Below are 18,130 nucleotides of genomic sequence, written 5' to 3' on the forward strand. Positions count from 1 at the left end.
GTTTATTACATTTCGTCAACATTGTCACAAGTTATTTTTTACAAATAAAATAATGATTCTTGTCTGCTTTCAAAAATCAAAAAAATTTAAAATTAATTTAAATAAATAAAGTAATACAAAATTATACCAATTGAGACGAAACAATAAATAATATAAATTAAAAAAAAAAAAAACTATTTACTTTTACTCTTCTTCTTTTGGTTTTTAAAGCATTACAATGTAGTTTACATGAGAAAATATAAAAATGAAATACGTTTACAAATAATAAATAATAATAATAAAATCTACATCCCAAAAGACAAACAAAAAGATCATAAGAAAAAATCTAATAAAAACTGAAAATGTGAAAAATTTAAATTAAATCTTTTCTTTCTTAAATATAAACAAGAACAAGGTTAAGAAGAGTAAGTACAAAATTGGTGGGTATGTTGTAACAGACAAAAATATTAGATTTGCCTTCTTTGTCAGTCTCTTTGTTCGTTTGGTTGATATGCAAAAATTTAATTACAAATAAATACAATTATTGTTTCATCGATTTACTTATTTATCATAAAAATAGTTCTCCGATTCAATGGGAAATTTATCACCCACGGCCTTGTGATGTTGCAATTTCTCAGCAATCTCCTTCCAAATGGTACTACACTGACTTAAGAGATCCAAATTGCCGATACAATACATGGCATGCTTGGCACGTGACAGGGCCACACAAATGCGATTACTTTGTTTCAGGAAACCAATTTGAGATGTACTGTTACTGCGCACCAATGACAGTATAACAATGTTGCACTCCAAACCCTGGAAACTATCCACGGTGCAGGCTTTAAGAGCTTGTAAAGAGGGATGTTGTTGCAGCTGAAAGGAGACCAAAAATATTATTTCAAATTAAAAACTTATGAAGAAAACCTACCTGCTTCCGTATCATCTCAATTTGTCTTGCATAGGGGCTTAAAATTTGTATATCCTCCACATTGTACAAAGCATTTTGTACCAAATGCAAAGACAATTGCACAACTTGTGTGACTTCATATGGATTATAGAGTGACGAATCTTGTTCGGTCTTGGCCTCTGGCTTATTATGATTCATAAAGAATAGATTTGTAGACATTTGTCTTATGGCTGGATAGTGAGTAACACTTTCATCACTATCTAAATCTTTGTATATTGTATTCGACAGAAGATCAGCAATTTTCGGATGCATACGATATTGGGTACGCAAAACAATGGGGTTGGGATGTTTGCAAAATATTCTCTCAAATAGAGATATGTTCATTTGGGTTTTTTGTTGCAATTGATAATTTGAGGTATACGGTTGCAGTTGTTGATGATCACCGATCATAATGACATGTTGGGTGTGGGGTGTCAGACAGGCCACAATATGGGATTCTAAGATTTCAGCAGCTTCCTCAAAAATAACTAAAAGAATAACAAATAATTATAACAATAATAATAGATTTTATCCAAACTTTGAACTTACCAATTTTACTTTTCAGCAAACGAAACAAAAAATTAGTTTTGGCCGCACATGTTGTGGTCATGCCAATAATGGATTTCTCCCGAGCCACATAGTACTGAAACATTGTTTTGAGGGTTCTTAGTTTTTCACTGACCTCAGCCAGTTTACTTTGAGCCTTTAAAATCTCTCCATAAGATTCGTCCGCGCCATCAAATTCCCGATGCTTTTGTTGCAGATAACCAAAAGCCTCCTTGAATTCCAGGCTACAGAGATAGTATAACCTCTTTAATTTGGGATTAATCAGTGAATGTTCAACAACATCTTTGACATTATATTTGGCAATACGTTGATCTCTGGTTTGGCTACCAAATCTAACTATATTCTCTGTAAAGGCCGATAACTTTACCAAAAACTTATCCAATGACTCATTTGTGTAGGTAATCAGAATTAACGGCGTTTCGGCATTCTCTATTAATGTCTTAACTATCTGGACGGATAGGTAGGTTTTACCAGTTCCCGGGGGACCTTGAATTAATGCAAACTCTTGTTTTAAGGCCTTGGAAAATGCTTCCAGTTGTGAGAGATTTAATTCTAGAGTATTTTTTTCGAGAGACTCTCTTAAGGGATGGAATTTTTGCCCATTACATTGATATAGAGTATCGTTTGTTAAGTATTTGGGCGCCGTGGTGGGATGCTCTTCATCCACAATATATTGTTTCATGGGAAATTCGGCTGAATTGCAATTTTTCAAGTAATTGAAAACATTGTGATAAGGTTCGAAAAAGGCTGGAGTTTCAAACATTAGCAATGGTCTTTTATAGATGTTGCCAATATTATGCTGACGAGCTATTTCAATGCCAATCTGAAATGGAATTGAAAGAGAAAAATATTGATTATTATTATAATCGCTACAAATTATTATAGAAAAATAAAATGAGCCTCTCCAACTTTATCAAGACACTATATAAGTCCGGTGAAAAGAATTTTATATATGGATGAATGTAAACCTAGTTTATCATCTCTGCTGTCCATGTGGTGAAAAGTGTGGCCGTCGGTTTCTAGACGAATATTTTCATATGTTCAAGTAAGTAGGGTTCAAACTTTCGCAAATGTTATCAATAATTTGCCATGATCGTAAAATCATCCGCGTACGTTATTAACTCAATACCGTCTAAAGGGCGTGGAGTGCCAGAAAGGTAGAGGCTAAAAAATTCCTTAGATATCACAGCTGACGTTCTTCAGCTGCAATGGACGGCATTCATCGGCATCTGCAACTGGATTGGTATGAATGCCACTCAGACCTGCCTAATAGGCTTGTTGATCTAGAGGTTCTCTCTTATAGCGTTGGACCTCCCTGACGTTCTTTAGCTGAAATGGATGGGGTTTAACTTCGACATCCTTTAATTCCTGAAGGCATCTGCAACTAGATCGGTATGAATGCCACTCAAACCTGCCTAATTGGATTCTTCCTCTCCTCCTCTCTTTGTCCTTCCTGAAACGCATGGGTGTCAAATTGTATCCACCACATGATGTTTGGGATAATTAAAACCCAAGCAAGCAAAGAAAGCATATGATTATGCTGACGTAAGGGAAGGACTTTCGCCTCCTCATATAGATGGTCCACATGTTTCATGAGGAGGCACCCTGTCGCAGTTCTCAGGGCAGCATTCAGGCAAGTCTGGATGTACTTCCACTCAATCTCTGCGAGATATGATTCAACTTTTCACATATATCTTCTACCACTGAGCCCGACGCCATGATCGTACTATCTTATGGACGGAATCCGTGCTGATAGTTGGCAACTGGATAGCTTCCTCTAATGTTGGGGAGGAGTCGTTCTGGTTGAGTCCTTTGCTGACTTGTGTGGAAATGGTATGTAAAGCTGTTGTTGTTCTATGCAATTTTCGGAATCCATGTTGATGATCAGCTACTGCGAAACACTACCTTATGCTGGGGAGAAATAATGCCTCAAGCGCCTATTGATATGGGCTTCAGTAGCCGGACCACCCTGTACTTTCCAAAGCATCGGTAACTATTAGGCTGGTTAACTACAAGTTGAGAAGTTTGGTAAGATACTCAACTAAAAGTTCATCGAGTAGCTTCAACATCACCAAAAACATATCGTCAGGACCCAACATCATCCATAGTTAATTGTGGTGGTACCTCCTAAGTTGGAAACGAGATCGTCCACGACAGGTGTCATATAAATTTTCGACTTTTCCTTTGACCACAATTTACTCGATACGGTACTGATGTGCCAATTATTCATGCTTTTTCCGCATTTGGACATGTAGGCTTGCGTGGTGCCTCTTTGGCTCATATTGTTTTTTTTTTATTATAAAATAAAGCTCTGAAAATTAATGTCTTAAACTGGTTTTGGTTTTGAATTGCAAAACATCACCTCTTATTGGAAACGTCTTCACAGGACACATCTAAATAATTATTTGCTGGACAAGTATTTATTTCTAATTTTTAGACCTTAGACCTTCTAAACATGGCATACTCACATATCCTTCCTTCAGGCAATCCTGACTGGTGTAGGTGACGGTGGCCAAAATCAGATTATCAAAATCCCGGGATGTAGTGAAACACAGCAAGGCGCCGGATTTTATTTTCCACAACTTTTCCTGTACCTCCCATGGTATATTCGTGTTACCATCGTCATCTAAATTCCGCCGACTTCCAAGGATATCCACAAATAACAGTTCATGACGATTTGCATCCAGAAATTGTTCATTCAATACAATAAAAACATCATCAAAGAGATGGAAATTATCAGGACATTGGGATGCACTACTCTTCACATATTTAACACATTCACGCAGGGGCAAGAGAAAATCTTCCTTAAGAAATTGCATATGCCTGTTCAAGTATTGTTGGACGGGTAGAAGGGATTTGGTCATATCTTCTCCATTACACTGTGATGCATCATTTAATAGCTCATCAATTGTTGGATATATTTCCCAGGTACTTGTTTCTGAACTTTTGGCATTATCTACAAGAGCCTGAAGATTTTCTTTGAGACGATTTTTATACTTTTTACACACGGCCAAGTCGTTATCACTTTTGTCCAATATTTTCAATAAGTCTTTAAGCATATCCTGTTCTTTATCATGACCAACGTTAATGGTTTCACTGCTACAGCTTTGTATAAACAACAATTCTATGTTTTCCAATAAATACTCCATATCCTTTGGCTGTTTCCACATATCTTTAAAGCGCTTGCAAAACAATTTGGCCAACAGCAGGCGTAGATGCTCCTGTAAACAAATGTTGTCACGAAAAGCCTGCAGCAGAGGCTTCTGGAAACCCGGTAGCTCCAAGCGACATATCGCAGCCAATATGCTGGTATATAAAATAACCTTCTCCTGACTGTCATTGGGCTGCAATTGCCCACTGTAAAAGTCATATTCCATTGTGTGTGTATAAAGAAACTGATCCAGCGGTGACAAGGCATTTATCTTTCGCAGTTCTGCAATATTGCATTTCTTTTTGTTCGCATTACCGCTCTTTTTTGTGTGGGATGAAGAGGCCTTTAATGTTAACTCTTTGATGTAGTTATCTGAAAATTAAAGTGGGGAGATTTATTAGGATATTCAATTTCAAATTGCACTGCAATAACTCACCCAAATTATTTGTCGGCACTTTGATATGTTCCTCCATACGTTCTGCTTCTTTGGCTTTCATATTCCTTTCAAAATCTCTCATTAAGGCATCATCGTCCTTGTCAAACCAATCACAATCATCCGAATCAGACATATTTCTTTAAATAATTTAACAAAACAGAGAGCGAATGGCAGTGCCAACAGAGCAAGAATATCGTTAGTTATTAAATATCAACGAACCAGACAGTATGAAAAGCTTTCCCAGAGTTACGAATATGGAATCAAAGGAAAAAGACCGATAAAACTAAACTGTTTACGAATGAGACATAGGATAACTCTATCAGCTGATGGTTTTAATCACGGAGCCGTCTTGTGCTTTTGTCGCCGTCAATATAGAATGGAAAGGAATAATTAGAAGGAAGTGAACAAATTAGGTCTGTCAGCTAAAAGGAACGATAAAAATAATTTTTCTAGCAAATGCAAAAACTCTAAATTACACACAATCACACATTTTTTTAATACCAATACCAACATATTAAACAACCGTAACAAGGCAACAACAGGTTGGCAAGTTATCGATTACACATTCGATAGTAAAGTTTTAAAGTCACTGGCAATGGTTAGTACTTGCAATAGTTTGACATATACATTCTCTACATAATGCAAAGCTTTATGGGGCTTGTATAGGGTGATTATATGATATTTAAGAACGTTAAAAAGAAAATCATGTTTGAAATCTTTATGTGAATTGATAAACATTCCATATAATTTAATGGTTGAAAATAATTTCATGCATTTGTTGAGATCGACTGCGGCCAATGACGGTTGTACACACTGCTTGAATGTTGCTCTGCGGTATTTTGGCCCATTCCCGGCGAAGCGCTTTCTTGAGGTGATCGACAAATTGATATTTTTTAGCGCCAACCTTGCTTTCTAAAATACTCCAGACACAATAGTCCAAGGGATTGGTATCCGGAGATTTTGGTGCGATGAACCTTATTTTGTAACCATTCTTGGGTGGCGCTTGCTGAGTGCGATGATGCTGATTCCTGTTGGAATGTCCAAGGTCTGCTTTTTAAATTTCCGTTATAAATACAATTAAACGTTACAAATTTACTACTCAAATTTCATTTCCCTGCATTGTCGCTCATCTACTACTCTCTTGCACAACACTGCGTTTGTTTTTGTTGCGATTCTCTTTTATGTTGCCTTTCTTATTAGAATTGTACTTCCCTTTGTTTGTGCCAAAATAGGAAACAGCTGCTGCGATGCTTCTGCGCCCTTCTCGTGCAGTCAACGCAGCGCCACAACGGACGGACAGAACGGAATAAACAAAAGAATATTTACACTCCCCAAAAATCAAATCAGTTTTAATTCTCAGCTCGTGCCGTTAAAGTCGTCGTCGTGAGTCGTACGGAAGGCAACGAAAAGTGCACAGTGCGCCCCACCGTTTGTAGAAGTTTTGTTGCGTGAGACTGTGTGTGTTCGCAGAGACACTGTATGAGGGCAAAATAAAACAGTAACTCCAGCACAAGTGTAGCCGCCGCCCGCCGTCACAAAGTCTTCATTTAGAATTGTATGTGAGCTGCATATTAAAGAGCAGCCACCAGCAGCAGCAACAACATTCAAACAAAAGGAAGTGAAGTTTTTGTTGTTGTAGTTTTGTAGAAAAAGATAAAACGAACCAAGGCAAAAGAATCGGGAGAAAACACCAACAAATTTGACAACCCAAAAAAGAAAACAACAAAAAGAGGAAGTAGCATGACAGTCAATGTGTACATGTGTTGAAGAAATATCCTCCAATTGGGAAGAGAGCCAGCCAGCCGCCTGGCCGACACAACCTAGAGCAGGCAAATTTTTATCGATTTTCAAACGCGCAGTTGTAGTTGTCATCCGACAAACGATAAAAGCGGTTGTGAAAAATCCAATGGAAAAGTGTCTGTGTGCAAAATTTTTGTAAATTATGCAAAGAAAATTACAAAAAAAAAAAAATTGTTAAATTTAATAATAAAATAAGTGGAAAAATGTAAAACATAACTCGCGCGTGTGAAAAAAGAAATAACAGCAACGAAAACGTGCAATTTGTTTTTATTACTTTTGTTAAGTCTGCACTTTTTCTTTTTGTTGTAAACCACACCAAGAAAATAATTGTATTCAAGTTGGAAAAAAAAAGAATCCTGCTCGACGAAAATAGGCGTAGTAATAAAGGTGTGCGAGCGTGTGTGTGTGTGTGCTTCTGTGGTGAGTGTTGCGCCGTGAGTTAGGTGTAGCAGCAAGGAAAGGGAAAAAAGTAAAAGTGCAAAATTGTGGGAAAAAACGCACCACCATAATCCACTATACAACAAAAAAAGGCGGCCACCACCACAACCCCCCAAAGCAAGAGTAAAAATACAACAACAACATGAATGTGGTTCTTTTGCCAAAGCAGGCGATTTTTATAGAAGAAATCAACAAAAAATAAATAACAAAAAAAAAAAAAAGAGAAAAATAGTTCACAAATAAAGTTCAAGTTTGCCTCGTTTCCAATGCCATTGCAATTTGCAAGCGAATACAAATGAAAACAAAGTGTGTAAATGTTACAACAAAAAGTTCTGAGAATGTGAATTGAAGTAATAGCTACTACCTACATGCCTAAATGGAATTTAATTAATTTACTTCCATTAAATAAATTATAAATACCAACAAAATTTATAATTGCTTTTGCAATAGAAGAAATTAATAACAATAAATTATTGTTGTCTCTGCTTTGTCGCTGCCGCTGCTGTACGAATGCTGCTTCCCATTGTAGCAGCAGCATCCAGCTTCCCCCCACATGAGCACAACTTGAAACAATAACACCAACAAAAACAACGCACATTTTTAACTGATCAAACAGAGCCACGACAAACAAAAGAGGTTATTGAGTGAGAAAGAGTCACACAAATCGCAAGTGGCTGAGAGTGAGAGTTCAGAAAAAAACAACACAACACAACACAACAAAACAAAGAGTGCCGAAATTCAAAGGGGAGCACAATGTGGACTCCATCGAATAATAAATACGGTGTCGGTAAGTGTCATTAGTGTGTAGTTTTTTTCTTGTTGTGTTCTTTGTAGTTTTTTATTCGGTTGCGGTCATTATCATCAATTCGCTGATTTATTCTTTTTATTTATCGACAATGACAAAAATTACAAATGATTATGATATTAATGCTGTACTGTACTGTACATATTATTGTACTGTCTGTAATACATTGATGAATAATCTAGAAAATGCCAATTTTAGGGAGAATTGCATTTCTCTTGATGTTTTATTGTTTTTGTTAACTTTTTTAAACAGCAGTATCTATTGATTGTTTAATATTGTTAACAAGCCAAATACTAAAACCTTGATATAATAATGTTATAAAACATTGGAACAACTCTAGTTTAATAAAAACTCTAGGATTCTTGCGAAATAGGCATACATTTTATGGACTCCCAAATGGGGCCCTTTTTGCGTTTTGGGGGATTTTTTTTTTTTAATCCGGATGATACAGTTCCGGAACCGTTTTAAATAACCACATCATGTGACCACTTTCAAATTATACCTATATAGTCCATATCGCTTTTGGACTTTGGCTTGGACCCGGACTTTCGTGTTCAATATCTGGGTATCCGGGTCCGGGTGGATAGAGTTTAACGAGTTTCAAATGGAATGAAGTTTCAAATGAAATGGGATCGTTCGGGTTCCGTTCTATGGAACTGAAATACGCAACTGATTAAACATAAGTTTGAAATTCGGCTGATATCTTATTGGAATCTACTATTGAATTTTATCACCAATTACATATATCGGGAGTCGTACCACAGCCTTATTGCTACAAAGGCTATATATCATTTGATACGCCCAAAATGTGTCTTTTCAAAATTTGGAGCATCGTAATATTTTTAAAAAACTTAGATTGCGTTTGGAGGTGGGTAATATCGGTCGACTGCTTCTGATACCTTCCCGACAAAAGGTCAATATTTATAAAGAAAAAGAAAAAATATCTCCTATAACTAGAAATAATCATCCGATTTCGTTCCAACTTTACAAATATTAATATTTGTATCAGTGCTAGGTCAGGTGCGATAATATTGGACCCTACTCTTAGAACCTTCCACACAAAGGGTTAAAATTTTGAATGATCGTAACTCCTATAAAATGTGAAGTTGGAGCCCGATTGTCTTCAAAGTTTGCAGATAGCAATATTTCTACCAACACAAGATTTGGTGTGCAAATGGGATATAGAGGTCCACTACTTCTCGTACCTCCACCATAAATGTTAAAAATTTTTAATAATTATAACATTTATAAAAGGCAAAATAAGTCAGTTAATTTCTTTAAGCTTGGTTACTTCTGAGGATCTTCATAAAATCTCTTTCTGAGTCGATTTATGCATGTCAGTCCGGCCTTTTTTCGTCTGTCCATGTATTTTTGTGAACAAAATGCAGGTCGCATTTATTATCCGATTGAGATGAGATTTTCCAAATAATATTTGTTTGGCCTAAGAACAAACCCTATTGAAATTGGTGAAAATCGGTTCAAATTTAGATATAGCTCCAATGATCTATGGTACCAGACACATCCCAGAAATATCTCTGCCAAATTTTATCGACGCCGAGGAAGTGGACGGAAGAAAACAGCAGAAATGGTACGAAAACTAAAGAAGCAACTTGATCGAAACTCGTGTCGCAGTGACCGAAACATGGCTCGTGAGCTAAACATATCGCAACATTCCATTCGACAAATATTGAAAAATTAACTCGGGGTAAAGCCATTGAAAATCCAAAAAGTGCAAGAACTTACACCGCAACAGAAAGAAAATAGACTCAAAAGAACTAAAGAGTTGCTTCGCATGGCCAACAGTGGTGAACTGCCGAATTTGGTTTCGCCGATGGGAAAACATTCGTTGTCCAGCAGTTTTTAAACGAACAAAATGATCGTGTTTACTTGGAAATGTCCACCTTCGGTTGGCCATCAGAACTCTAGGGCCGGCCATGGTGATGGTGTGGGCCGCTATAACAGCCGATGGTCGCTCTCCGCTCATATTAATCGACCGTGGCATCAGAATAAATGCCGAATTTTAGCCGCAGACCTTGGACATTTCAACAGGACTCAGTACCATCGCACTCAGCAAATGAGGTTCTTCGCTTCATTTCCAGCGCAAATTGGCCACCAAAATCTCCGGATACCAATCCGTTGGAATACTTTGTCTGGAGAATTTTGGAAAGCAAGGTTGGCACTAAAAAATATGAAAATGTCGATCACTTCAAACAAGCGCTTCGCCGGGAATGGGCCAAAATACCGCAGAACAACTTTCGGTCAGCGTGTGAAGGTTTCATTGGCCGTTTGAAGGCCATAATTCGTGCCAAAGGTAACCAATTCGAAGAAATCCAAACTTATTCTAGAATTTGATGCTATTTCCGACAATAATTGCTTTCATTCAATAAAATTGAAAAAAAAAAATTAAAAATTATGGCATTTGACTTTGTTGTAGTTTTTTATCTCACCCTGTATTTCAACAAAACGTTGTAATGATGTTCTTATTGAGGGAAGAGTTCTGAGAACATTTTACCAATCATCAATTGACCACCTAAATCGTTAGAATAGTTGTTTTGGGGCTATGTCATAGTCTCTCAATTGAGGCGTTTATTGATGCCTATTTTTAGTTTTTGTCAAATATTCTACGGACCTTAATCACATCTGAGTATATTTTAAATTGTAGGAAGTCGAACATGTAAAATGTTGCAAAAAATATTTTGCTTGCTTTCTTATTTACTGTGCATTGTAAATTTTCAATATTCCACGTAAACATGATTTTAAAACACAATTTATCACCAAAAGTGGAAATTTTCAATAATTATCGGCGCAAAAGGCTCTACGTCCGTTGGGAATGCGCTACATGGAATTGTAATGCTCAACTGATTTGAATCAAGTTTAAACTTTAATATTGATTTATAATATCAATTATTGAATTTAAACAACCATTTTAGATATTGTGAATCATGCCCCACCGATTAGATCAACATTAGATCCTCTCCATATTTTTTCCCCATATGAATCTGTGAAACTTTTAGATATGCCCCTTTTATTCTTGCAAATCCTGCTAATTTCCATATCATTTTAAATTGTTTTGGAAAATAAGATGTCTATATGCATTTATTTATCACTTTAAATGTTTAAAATTACTCATATTTAAGTGAATATCTGCACATATGTTTGGGGCGAAATCAAACTATTTATTTTCCCTCTAATCCTCTTTTTCTACACATTGCTTAATTCTATTGTTATATGAATGAAATGCTTTTATAATCCATTTTAATGACGACAATGTTCTTCTTTTTTTTTTTTCTAATCCATCATCAAGAGATTAAAGACACATCAAATAACTATCTGCACACATCTAAGTACATAAATAAACACATTATTAATTTAAATAGTTTATATATTTGTTGATGTAAATTACATTTTTTTGCTGCTGTTTGTAATAATTTATGTGGTCAATTGTTTGATGTGTGTGAATGTATGTACATATGTATGTGGGCATGGACTAATTTAGACGCCATATAATATTTATAATTCATTTCTTGCCATGCTATGAGTCATGTCCATGTTTTGCTGGCTGGCCGGCAGGCAGGCAGGCAGATTGTGGTTATGATGCTAGTTACACGTTTAAGTTCACATCATATTTTAAAAATATCACATCACATCATCATCGCACCGTTATCGTTGCTGGAAATCTTAATCTCAATAGCTGCCCGGTCACTGAGTGTGTGATAATTTACGAAATGAAAACTATTTTGATTTTTCACAAAAGTAAGAATTTGTTTTCTTTGCAAATTATTTTAAAGGCTTAGAAGAGTAATTTTAATTTGTTGAATTTGCTTTACGGGGTTTAAGGGAGGGAGGTAGGAAAGTGAGACCAAATTTTCTTAGACCTAAATATTGAAATTCAGCCAGAAAAAAAGAAGCTAAGTTAGGTCGAGCCGAACTTTTAATACCCTCCACTATTTGGAAGAAACTTGAAAAATGTCGAAAAGAAATTCTGAAAACTACCACATAAATGAAAACCTTTATATGGGGACTATACGAAGACGTAGACCTGCATACGAAATTTTTTGTCATAGGCTGTAGTACCCTTTAAGAACTTCAAATAAGAAATTTAAAACAATTTCTATAAATAATGTCCCTAAAATCGTGAAAATACCTAATATCGGGAGGTACTGTGATATGGAGACTATACGAAGATGTGGACCTGCATACGAAATGTTTTTTCATATGACGTAGCACCCATTTCGAATTTCAAATACGAAATTTGAAATAATTCTGGTAAATACTGTCGCTAAAAATCATGAAAATACCGATTTCGAAATTCAAATACGAAATTTGAAATAATTCTGGTGAATAATGTCGCTAAAAATCATGAAAATACCGAATATCCGGGGGTACCGTTTTATGGGGGACGTGGACCTGCTTAAAAAATTGTCATAAGTTGTAGTACCCATTACGAACTTCAAATACGAAATTTGAAACGATTCCGGTGAATAATGTCGCTAATGTCATAGGTCGTAGTACCCATTACGAATTTTAAATACGAAATTTGAAATAATTCTGGTAAATACTGTCGCTAAAAATCATGAAAATACCGACTATTCGGGGCGTACCGTTTTATTAGGGACTGGATCTGCATAAAAAATTGTTGTCATAGTTTGTAGTACCCATTACGAACTTCAAATAAGAAATTTGAAACTATTGCGGTGAATAATAAAAATACCGAATATCGGGAGGCACCGTTATATGGGGCTATACGTGGACGTGGACCGGCATGGCTCATTTACGAACTTAACCTGCCTACTGGTAAACTATGCATGTATGCAAAATTTTAGCCTTCTATCTCAATTCGTTCGAAAAAAATCGTGATTACAACAGACAGAAAGACGGACAGACAGACATCGCTAGATCGTCTTAGAATTTTACTTGGTAGGGTCTATTATGAATATTTCGAGGAGTAACAATCGGAATGACAAAGTTAATATACCCTCCATAGAATGGTGGAGGGTATAAAAATGTCGGAAATAGCATCAACATTTTAGAATAAGTTTAGATTTGTTCGAATTGGTCACCTTTGGCACGAATTATGGCCTTCAAGCGGCCAATGAAACCATCACACGCTGCTTGAATGTTGCTCTGCGGTATTTTACCCCATTCCCGGCGAAGCGCTTGCTAAGGTGATCGACACCTTGGTATTTTTTAGTGCCAACCTTGCTTTCCAAAATACTCCAGACACAATAGGCCAACGGATTGGTATCCGTAGATTTTGGTGGCCATTGTGCGCTGGAAATGAAGCGAGGAACTTCATTTTGTAACCATTCTTGGGTGGCGCTTGCTGAGTCCTATCGGAATGTCCAAGGTCTGCGGCCAAAATGTTTGCGTGTCCAAGGCTTTAATACACCCTCCAGAATATTTTATTTATTACGATGCCATGGTCGATTAATACGAGCGGAGAGCTACCATCGGCTGTTATAGCGGCCCACACCATCACCATGGCCGGCGCTTGAGTTTTGGTGGCCAACTGAATGCGCACATTTTCAGCTGACCTCTTTGGCAAGTAAAAACGGACAACTGCTAGACAACGAATGTTTTCTAATCGGAGAAAATCAAATTCGGCAGTTCACCACTATCGGCCAAGCGAAGCAACTCTTTAGCTCTTTTGAGTCTATTTTCTTTCTGTTGCGGTGTAAGTTCTTGCACTTTTTGACATTTCAATGGTTTACCCCGAGCTCATTATTCAATATTTTCCGAATGGAATATTGCGATATGTTCAGCTGCCTATGTTCACGAGCCATTTTTCGGTCACTGCGATACGGGTTTCGAGCAAGTCGCTTCTTTACTTTTCGAACCATTTCTGCTGATGTTGCTGTTTTCTTCCGTCCACTTCCTTGACGTCGGGCTACCCTACCAGTATCACGGTAACGAGTGATGGTACCAGGCACAAAAGATTTATTCACATTTAAATGCTGTAGTGCTCCAACGATAGCCACTTGTGGTTTTCCAGTCAAATATAAGGAAATCACACTATTACGCTTGAATTCCATCACGAATAACTTTTTTTCTGGAAAATTCTCACCAGAATGCTTTTGTACGCTTGTAAACAATTTAATGAGCTGTCACTGGAATAAACAGCTGTCGGATGAGTGGCTTAGCAATGACAGGAGTCTGAATTTGGTTGCAGCTTTTTCATCTCATTCTGTATACGTTCATAAACCTCAAAATACGTAGTATAAGTTAGAACTGCAAGGGTGTCTGCAACCCCCCTTGGTTTGTCTAGTATAAGGCTGAAATGTAATATTATTCGTCTTGTGACCCCAATAGTTTTTATCCATGTCCTTGACGTATAAATGCTGAATTCATTTACCAAAATTGTCATCAATACTCCCAACCTCAAGAAACTCTATATGCATATCTAGTTATAAGTTTGTCACTTTATATTTCATTCATTCAGCAAAAAAAAAAAAAAAAATACAAACGAAATGTAAAATTACAAGCGTGAAAGTGTTTGACAACAAAATTTGAAATTCTTCTGCTTTTTTGTCTTTCTTTTTGTTTGGCCCCATCAATTTTTGTGTGTCTCGGTCAGAAATTTCTCTTATTTCAAATTGTGTCTTTTTGTTTTGTTTGTTTGTCTTTTTTTCTAAATCCATGATTGGCTTGCTTTTTGCTCTGCCAATTTATCACTTGAATACACACAACGCAAGCAGCAGTCAACCAATCAACCAGCCAGCCAGCCAGCCAGCCAGCCAGCCAGCCAGCCAAATCGTCAGACAAGCAAAACAAAAACATAAAAAGAAAACAAATGAAGAAGAGCATCCCAAAGAAGAAAAAACACAATATCCAAAATCATCAGAAAAGAAAACAATCTACCTACAGTAGAACACATTCTTGAACATTGGGATCTCGACAAAAGTTGAATCTGCTCGATTATGACCGAATTTTGCTCCCTTTAAAAAACGAGGAAGATATGCTCACTTATCCTCTTAAAACCGAACAAAAAATTAAAAAATTGTCTTCAGCTACGAAGCTCATTTTTGGCTCAATTGGTACGTAAACAAGCAGAATTGTCGACTTTGGAGTGAAGAAGGCTATCGATGCATCCAGAAGAAGTTCCAAGTTGGGTGCGGTTCATAGGCTAAGGGCATCGTACGAAAGTACTCTTTCAACTTTTTTCCCAAAATGCAAGATATGTGGGCAAAGAAGTCAAAAATTTGGTCCTTTGGTCCTTCGTTAACGCCACGACATAGCTCGTCTATTAAAGATAGGACTTTGAAGTATTGCAGAAATACTGATATTATTCCTAAGATTTTTGGTATTGAAAGTGAAATAGAACAGCCATAGTTTAGATGCAACCGGCCTATATCCTTTGGTTTTTGATTTTGAAGGCTTCAGCTTCAATTTCAAATAGAATCCACCAAAAATTTGTGTGTCGTGCTCTATGTGACTACGTTAACTTCTTTCAAATGAAATTACAATTAGGTCTCTTTCAAAAAAGTATTGATTGTTAGCCCTCTTTTCGTTTAGTTTCACATAAGACTGCGTCCATTTTTATACCCCCCACCATACATGGTATGGTGGGTATATTAAGCTCATCATTACGTTTGTAACTAACAAGAAAAGCATTTTGGTGAGAATTTTCAAGAAAAAAAATTATTCGTGATGGAATTCAAACGTGATAGTGCGATTTCCTTATATTTGGCTGGAAAACCTCAAGTGGATATCATTAGAGCACCCCAGCATTTAAATGTGAGTAAATCTTTTGTGCATCGTAACATCGCTCGTTACCGTGATACTGGTAGCGTAGCCCGACGTCAAGGAAGTGGACGGAATACAGACAACAGTAACATCAGCAGAAATTGTTCGAAAAGTAAAGAAGCGACTTGATCGAAACCCGCGTCGGAGTCGCCGAAAAATGGCTCGTGAGCTTAACATATAGCAATATTCCATTCGGCAAATATTGAAAAATGAGCTAGGGGTAAAGCCATTGAAATTCCAACAAGTTAAAAAGCAGTAAGTTCGGCCGGGCCAAACTTTGAATACCCTCCACCATTTGGAACGAATTTGGAAATTAAAAAAAAAATCCTTAAAAAGTTCTGTTAAATTTTAAAAATACCGAATATTGCCGTTATATAGACCATACGACGTGGACCTACAAAAGCATTGTTTGCCATTAGCCATTACCATATTCAAATTCGAAACTTGAAATAAACGGTGAAAATGTAGCTAAAATCATTAAAATGTCGTATATAGGGAGGTACTATTATATCGAAGCTGTGCGAAGACCTGGACCAGCATAGACAATTTTCTGTCACAGGCTATAGCTTCCATTACTAACGTCAAATTCGATATCTCAAACAATTTCGGTGGGTATTGTACCTAAACTTGTCAACATACCGAATGTAGGGGTACTGATATATGGGACCTATTCGAAGACCTGGACCTGCATAGACATTTTTCTGTCACAGACTGTAGTTCCCATTACGAACTCTAAATACGTAATTTGAAACAATTCCGGTGAATAATGGCGCTAAAATCATCAAGATACCGAATTTTGAGAGGTACCGTTATATGGGGCCTATACGAAGACGTGGACCTGCACAGACAATTTTCTGTCATAGGCTGTAGTTTCCATTTCGAACTTCAAATACTAAAGTTGAAACAATTCCGGTGAATAATGTCGCTAAAATCATCAAAATACCGAATATCGGGAGGTACCGTTATATGGGGGCTATGAAAACGTTGAACTACATGGCCCATTTACGAACTTAACCTGGCTACTGGGAAAATAAATACGTGTGCAAAACGGTACCTCTCAAAATTCGGTATCTTGATGATTTTAGCGCCATTATTCACCGGAATTGTTTCAAATTACGTATTTAGAGTTCGTAATGGGAACTACAGTCTGTGACAGAAAAATGTCTATGCAGGTCCAGGTCTTCGTATAGGTCCCATATATCAGTACCCCCTACATTCGGTATGTTGACAAGTTTAGGTACAATACCCACCGAAATTGTTTGAGATATCGAATTTGACGTTAGTAATGGAAGCTATAGCCTGTGACAGAAAATTGTCTATGCTGGTCCAGGTCTTCGCACAGCTTCGATATAATAGTACCTCCCTATATACGACATTTTAATGATTTTAGCTACATTTTCACCGTTTATTTCAAGTTTCGAATTTGAATATGGTAATGGCTAATGGCAAACAATGCTTTTGTAGGTCCACGTCGTATGGTCTATATAACGGCAATATTCGGTATTTTTAAAATTTAACAGAACTTTTTAAGGATTTTTTTTTTAAATTTCCAAATTCGTTCCAAATGGTGGAGGGTATTCAAAGTTTGGCCCGGCCGAACTTACTGCTTTTTAACTTGTTGGAATTTCAATGGCTTTACCCCTAGCTCATTTTTCAATATTTGCCGAATGGAATATTGCTATATGTTAAGCTCACGAGCCATTTTTCGGCGACTCCGACGCGGGTTTCGATCAAGTCGCTTCTTTACTTTTCGAACAATTTCTGCTGATGTTACTGTTGTCTGTATTCCGTCCACTTCCTTGACGTCGGGCTACGCTACCAGTATCACGGTAACGAGCGATGTTACGATGCACACAAGATTTACTCACATTTAAATGCTGGGGTGCTCTAATGATATCCACTTGAGGTTTTCCAGCCAAATATAAGGAAATCGCACTATCACGTTTGAATTCCATCACGAATAATTTTTTTTCTTGAAAATTCTCACCAAAATGCTTTTCTTGTTAGTTACAAACGTAATGATGAGCTTAATATACCCACCATACCATGTATGGTGGGGGGTATAAAAATGGACGCAGTCTTATGTGAAACTAAACGAAAAGAGGGCTAACAATCAATACTTTTTTGAAAGAGACCTAATTGTAATTTCATTTGAAAGAAGTTAACGTAGTCACATAGAGCACGACACACAAATTTTTGGTGGATTCTATTTGAAATTGAAGCTGAAGCCTTCAAAATCAAAAACCAAAGGATATAGGCCGGTTG

General features: G+C 36.8%; 2 protein-coding genes across 4 annotated transcripts in view; one reads left to right on the forward strand and one right to left on the reverse strand.

The window, feature by feature from the left end:
* Window positions 1-535: 535 nt before the first annotated feature.
* On the reverse strand, window positions 536-5,408 carry LOC131801565 (NFX1-type zinc finger-containing protein 1-like). 2 transcript variants are annotated; one of them, XM_059120361.1, is made up of 6 exons: window positions 5,299-5,408; window positions 5,080-5,216; window positions 3,961-5,015; window positions 1,475-2,315; window positions 908-1,413; window positions 536-852 (listed from the first exon to the last, which is right to left on the reverse strand). In XM_059120361.1, exons 2-6 carry the CDS (start codon window positions 5,210-5,212, stop codon window positions 541-543), a joined length of 2,847 nt encoding a protein of 948 aa, XP_058976344.1. In that variant the 5' UTR covers window positions 5,213-5,216; window positions 5,299-5,408; the 3' UTR covers window positions 536-540. The 2 variants fall into 2 exon arrangements, with proteins under 2 accessions (XP_058976344.1, XP_058976341.1); XM_059120358.1 differs by having other exon boundaries at window positions 5,080-5,404.
* A 903-nt stretch (window positions 5,409-6,311) lies between these two features.
* The window catches only part of LOC131801556 (dedicator of cytokinesis protein 3-like), a 168,932-nt gene continuing 157,113 nt past the window's right edge, over window positions 6,312-18,130 (forward strand). For both annotated transcript variants that reach the window (XM_059120329.1, XM_059120338.1), the window contains exon 1: window positions 6,312-8,104. In XM_059120329.1, coding sequence (XP_058976312.1) covers window positions 8,071-8,104 — 34 coding nt within the window. In that variant the 5' untranslated portion in view covers window positions 6,312-8,070. The remainder of the gene's footprint in view (window positions 8,105-18,130) is intronic.

Source organism: Musca domestica, unplaced genomic scaffold (genome assembly GCF_030504385.1).
Source record: "Musca domestica strain aabys unplaced genomic scaffold, Musca_domestica.polishedcontigs.V.1.1 1, whole genome shotgun sequence".
NCBI lineage: Eukaryota > Metazoa > Arthropoda > Insecta > Diptera > Muscidae > Musca > Musca domestica.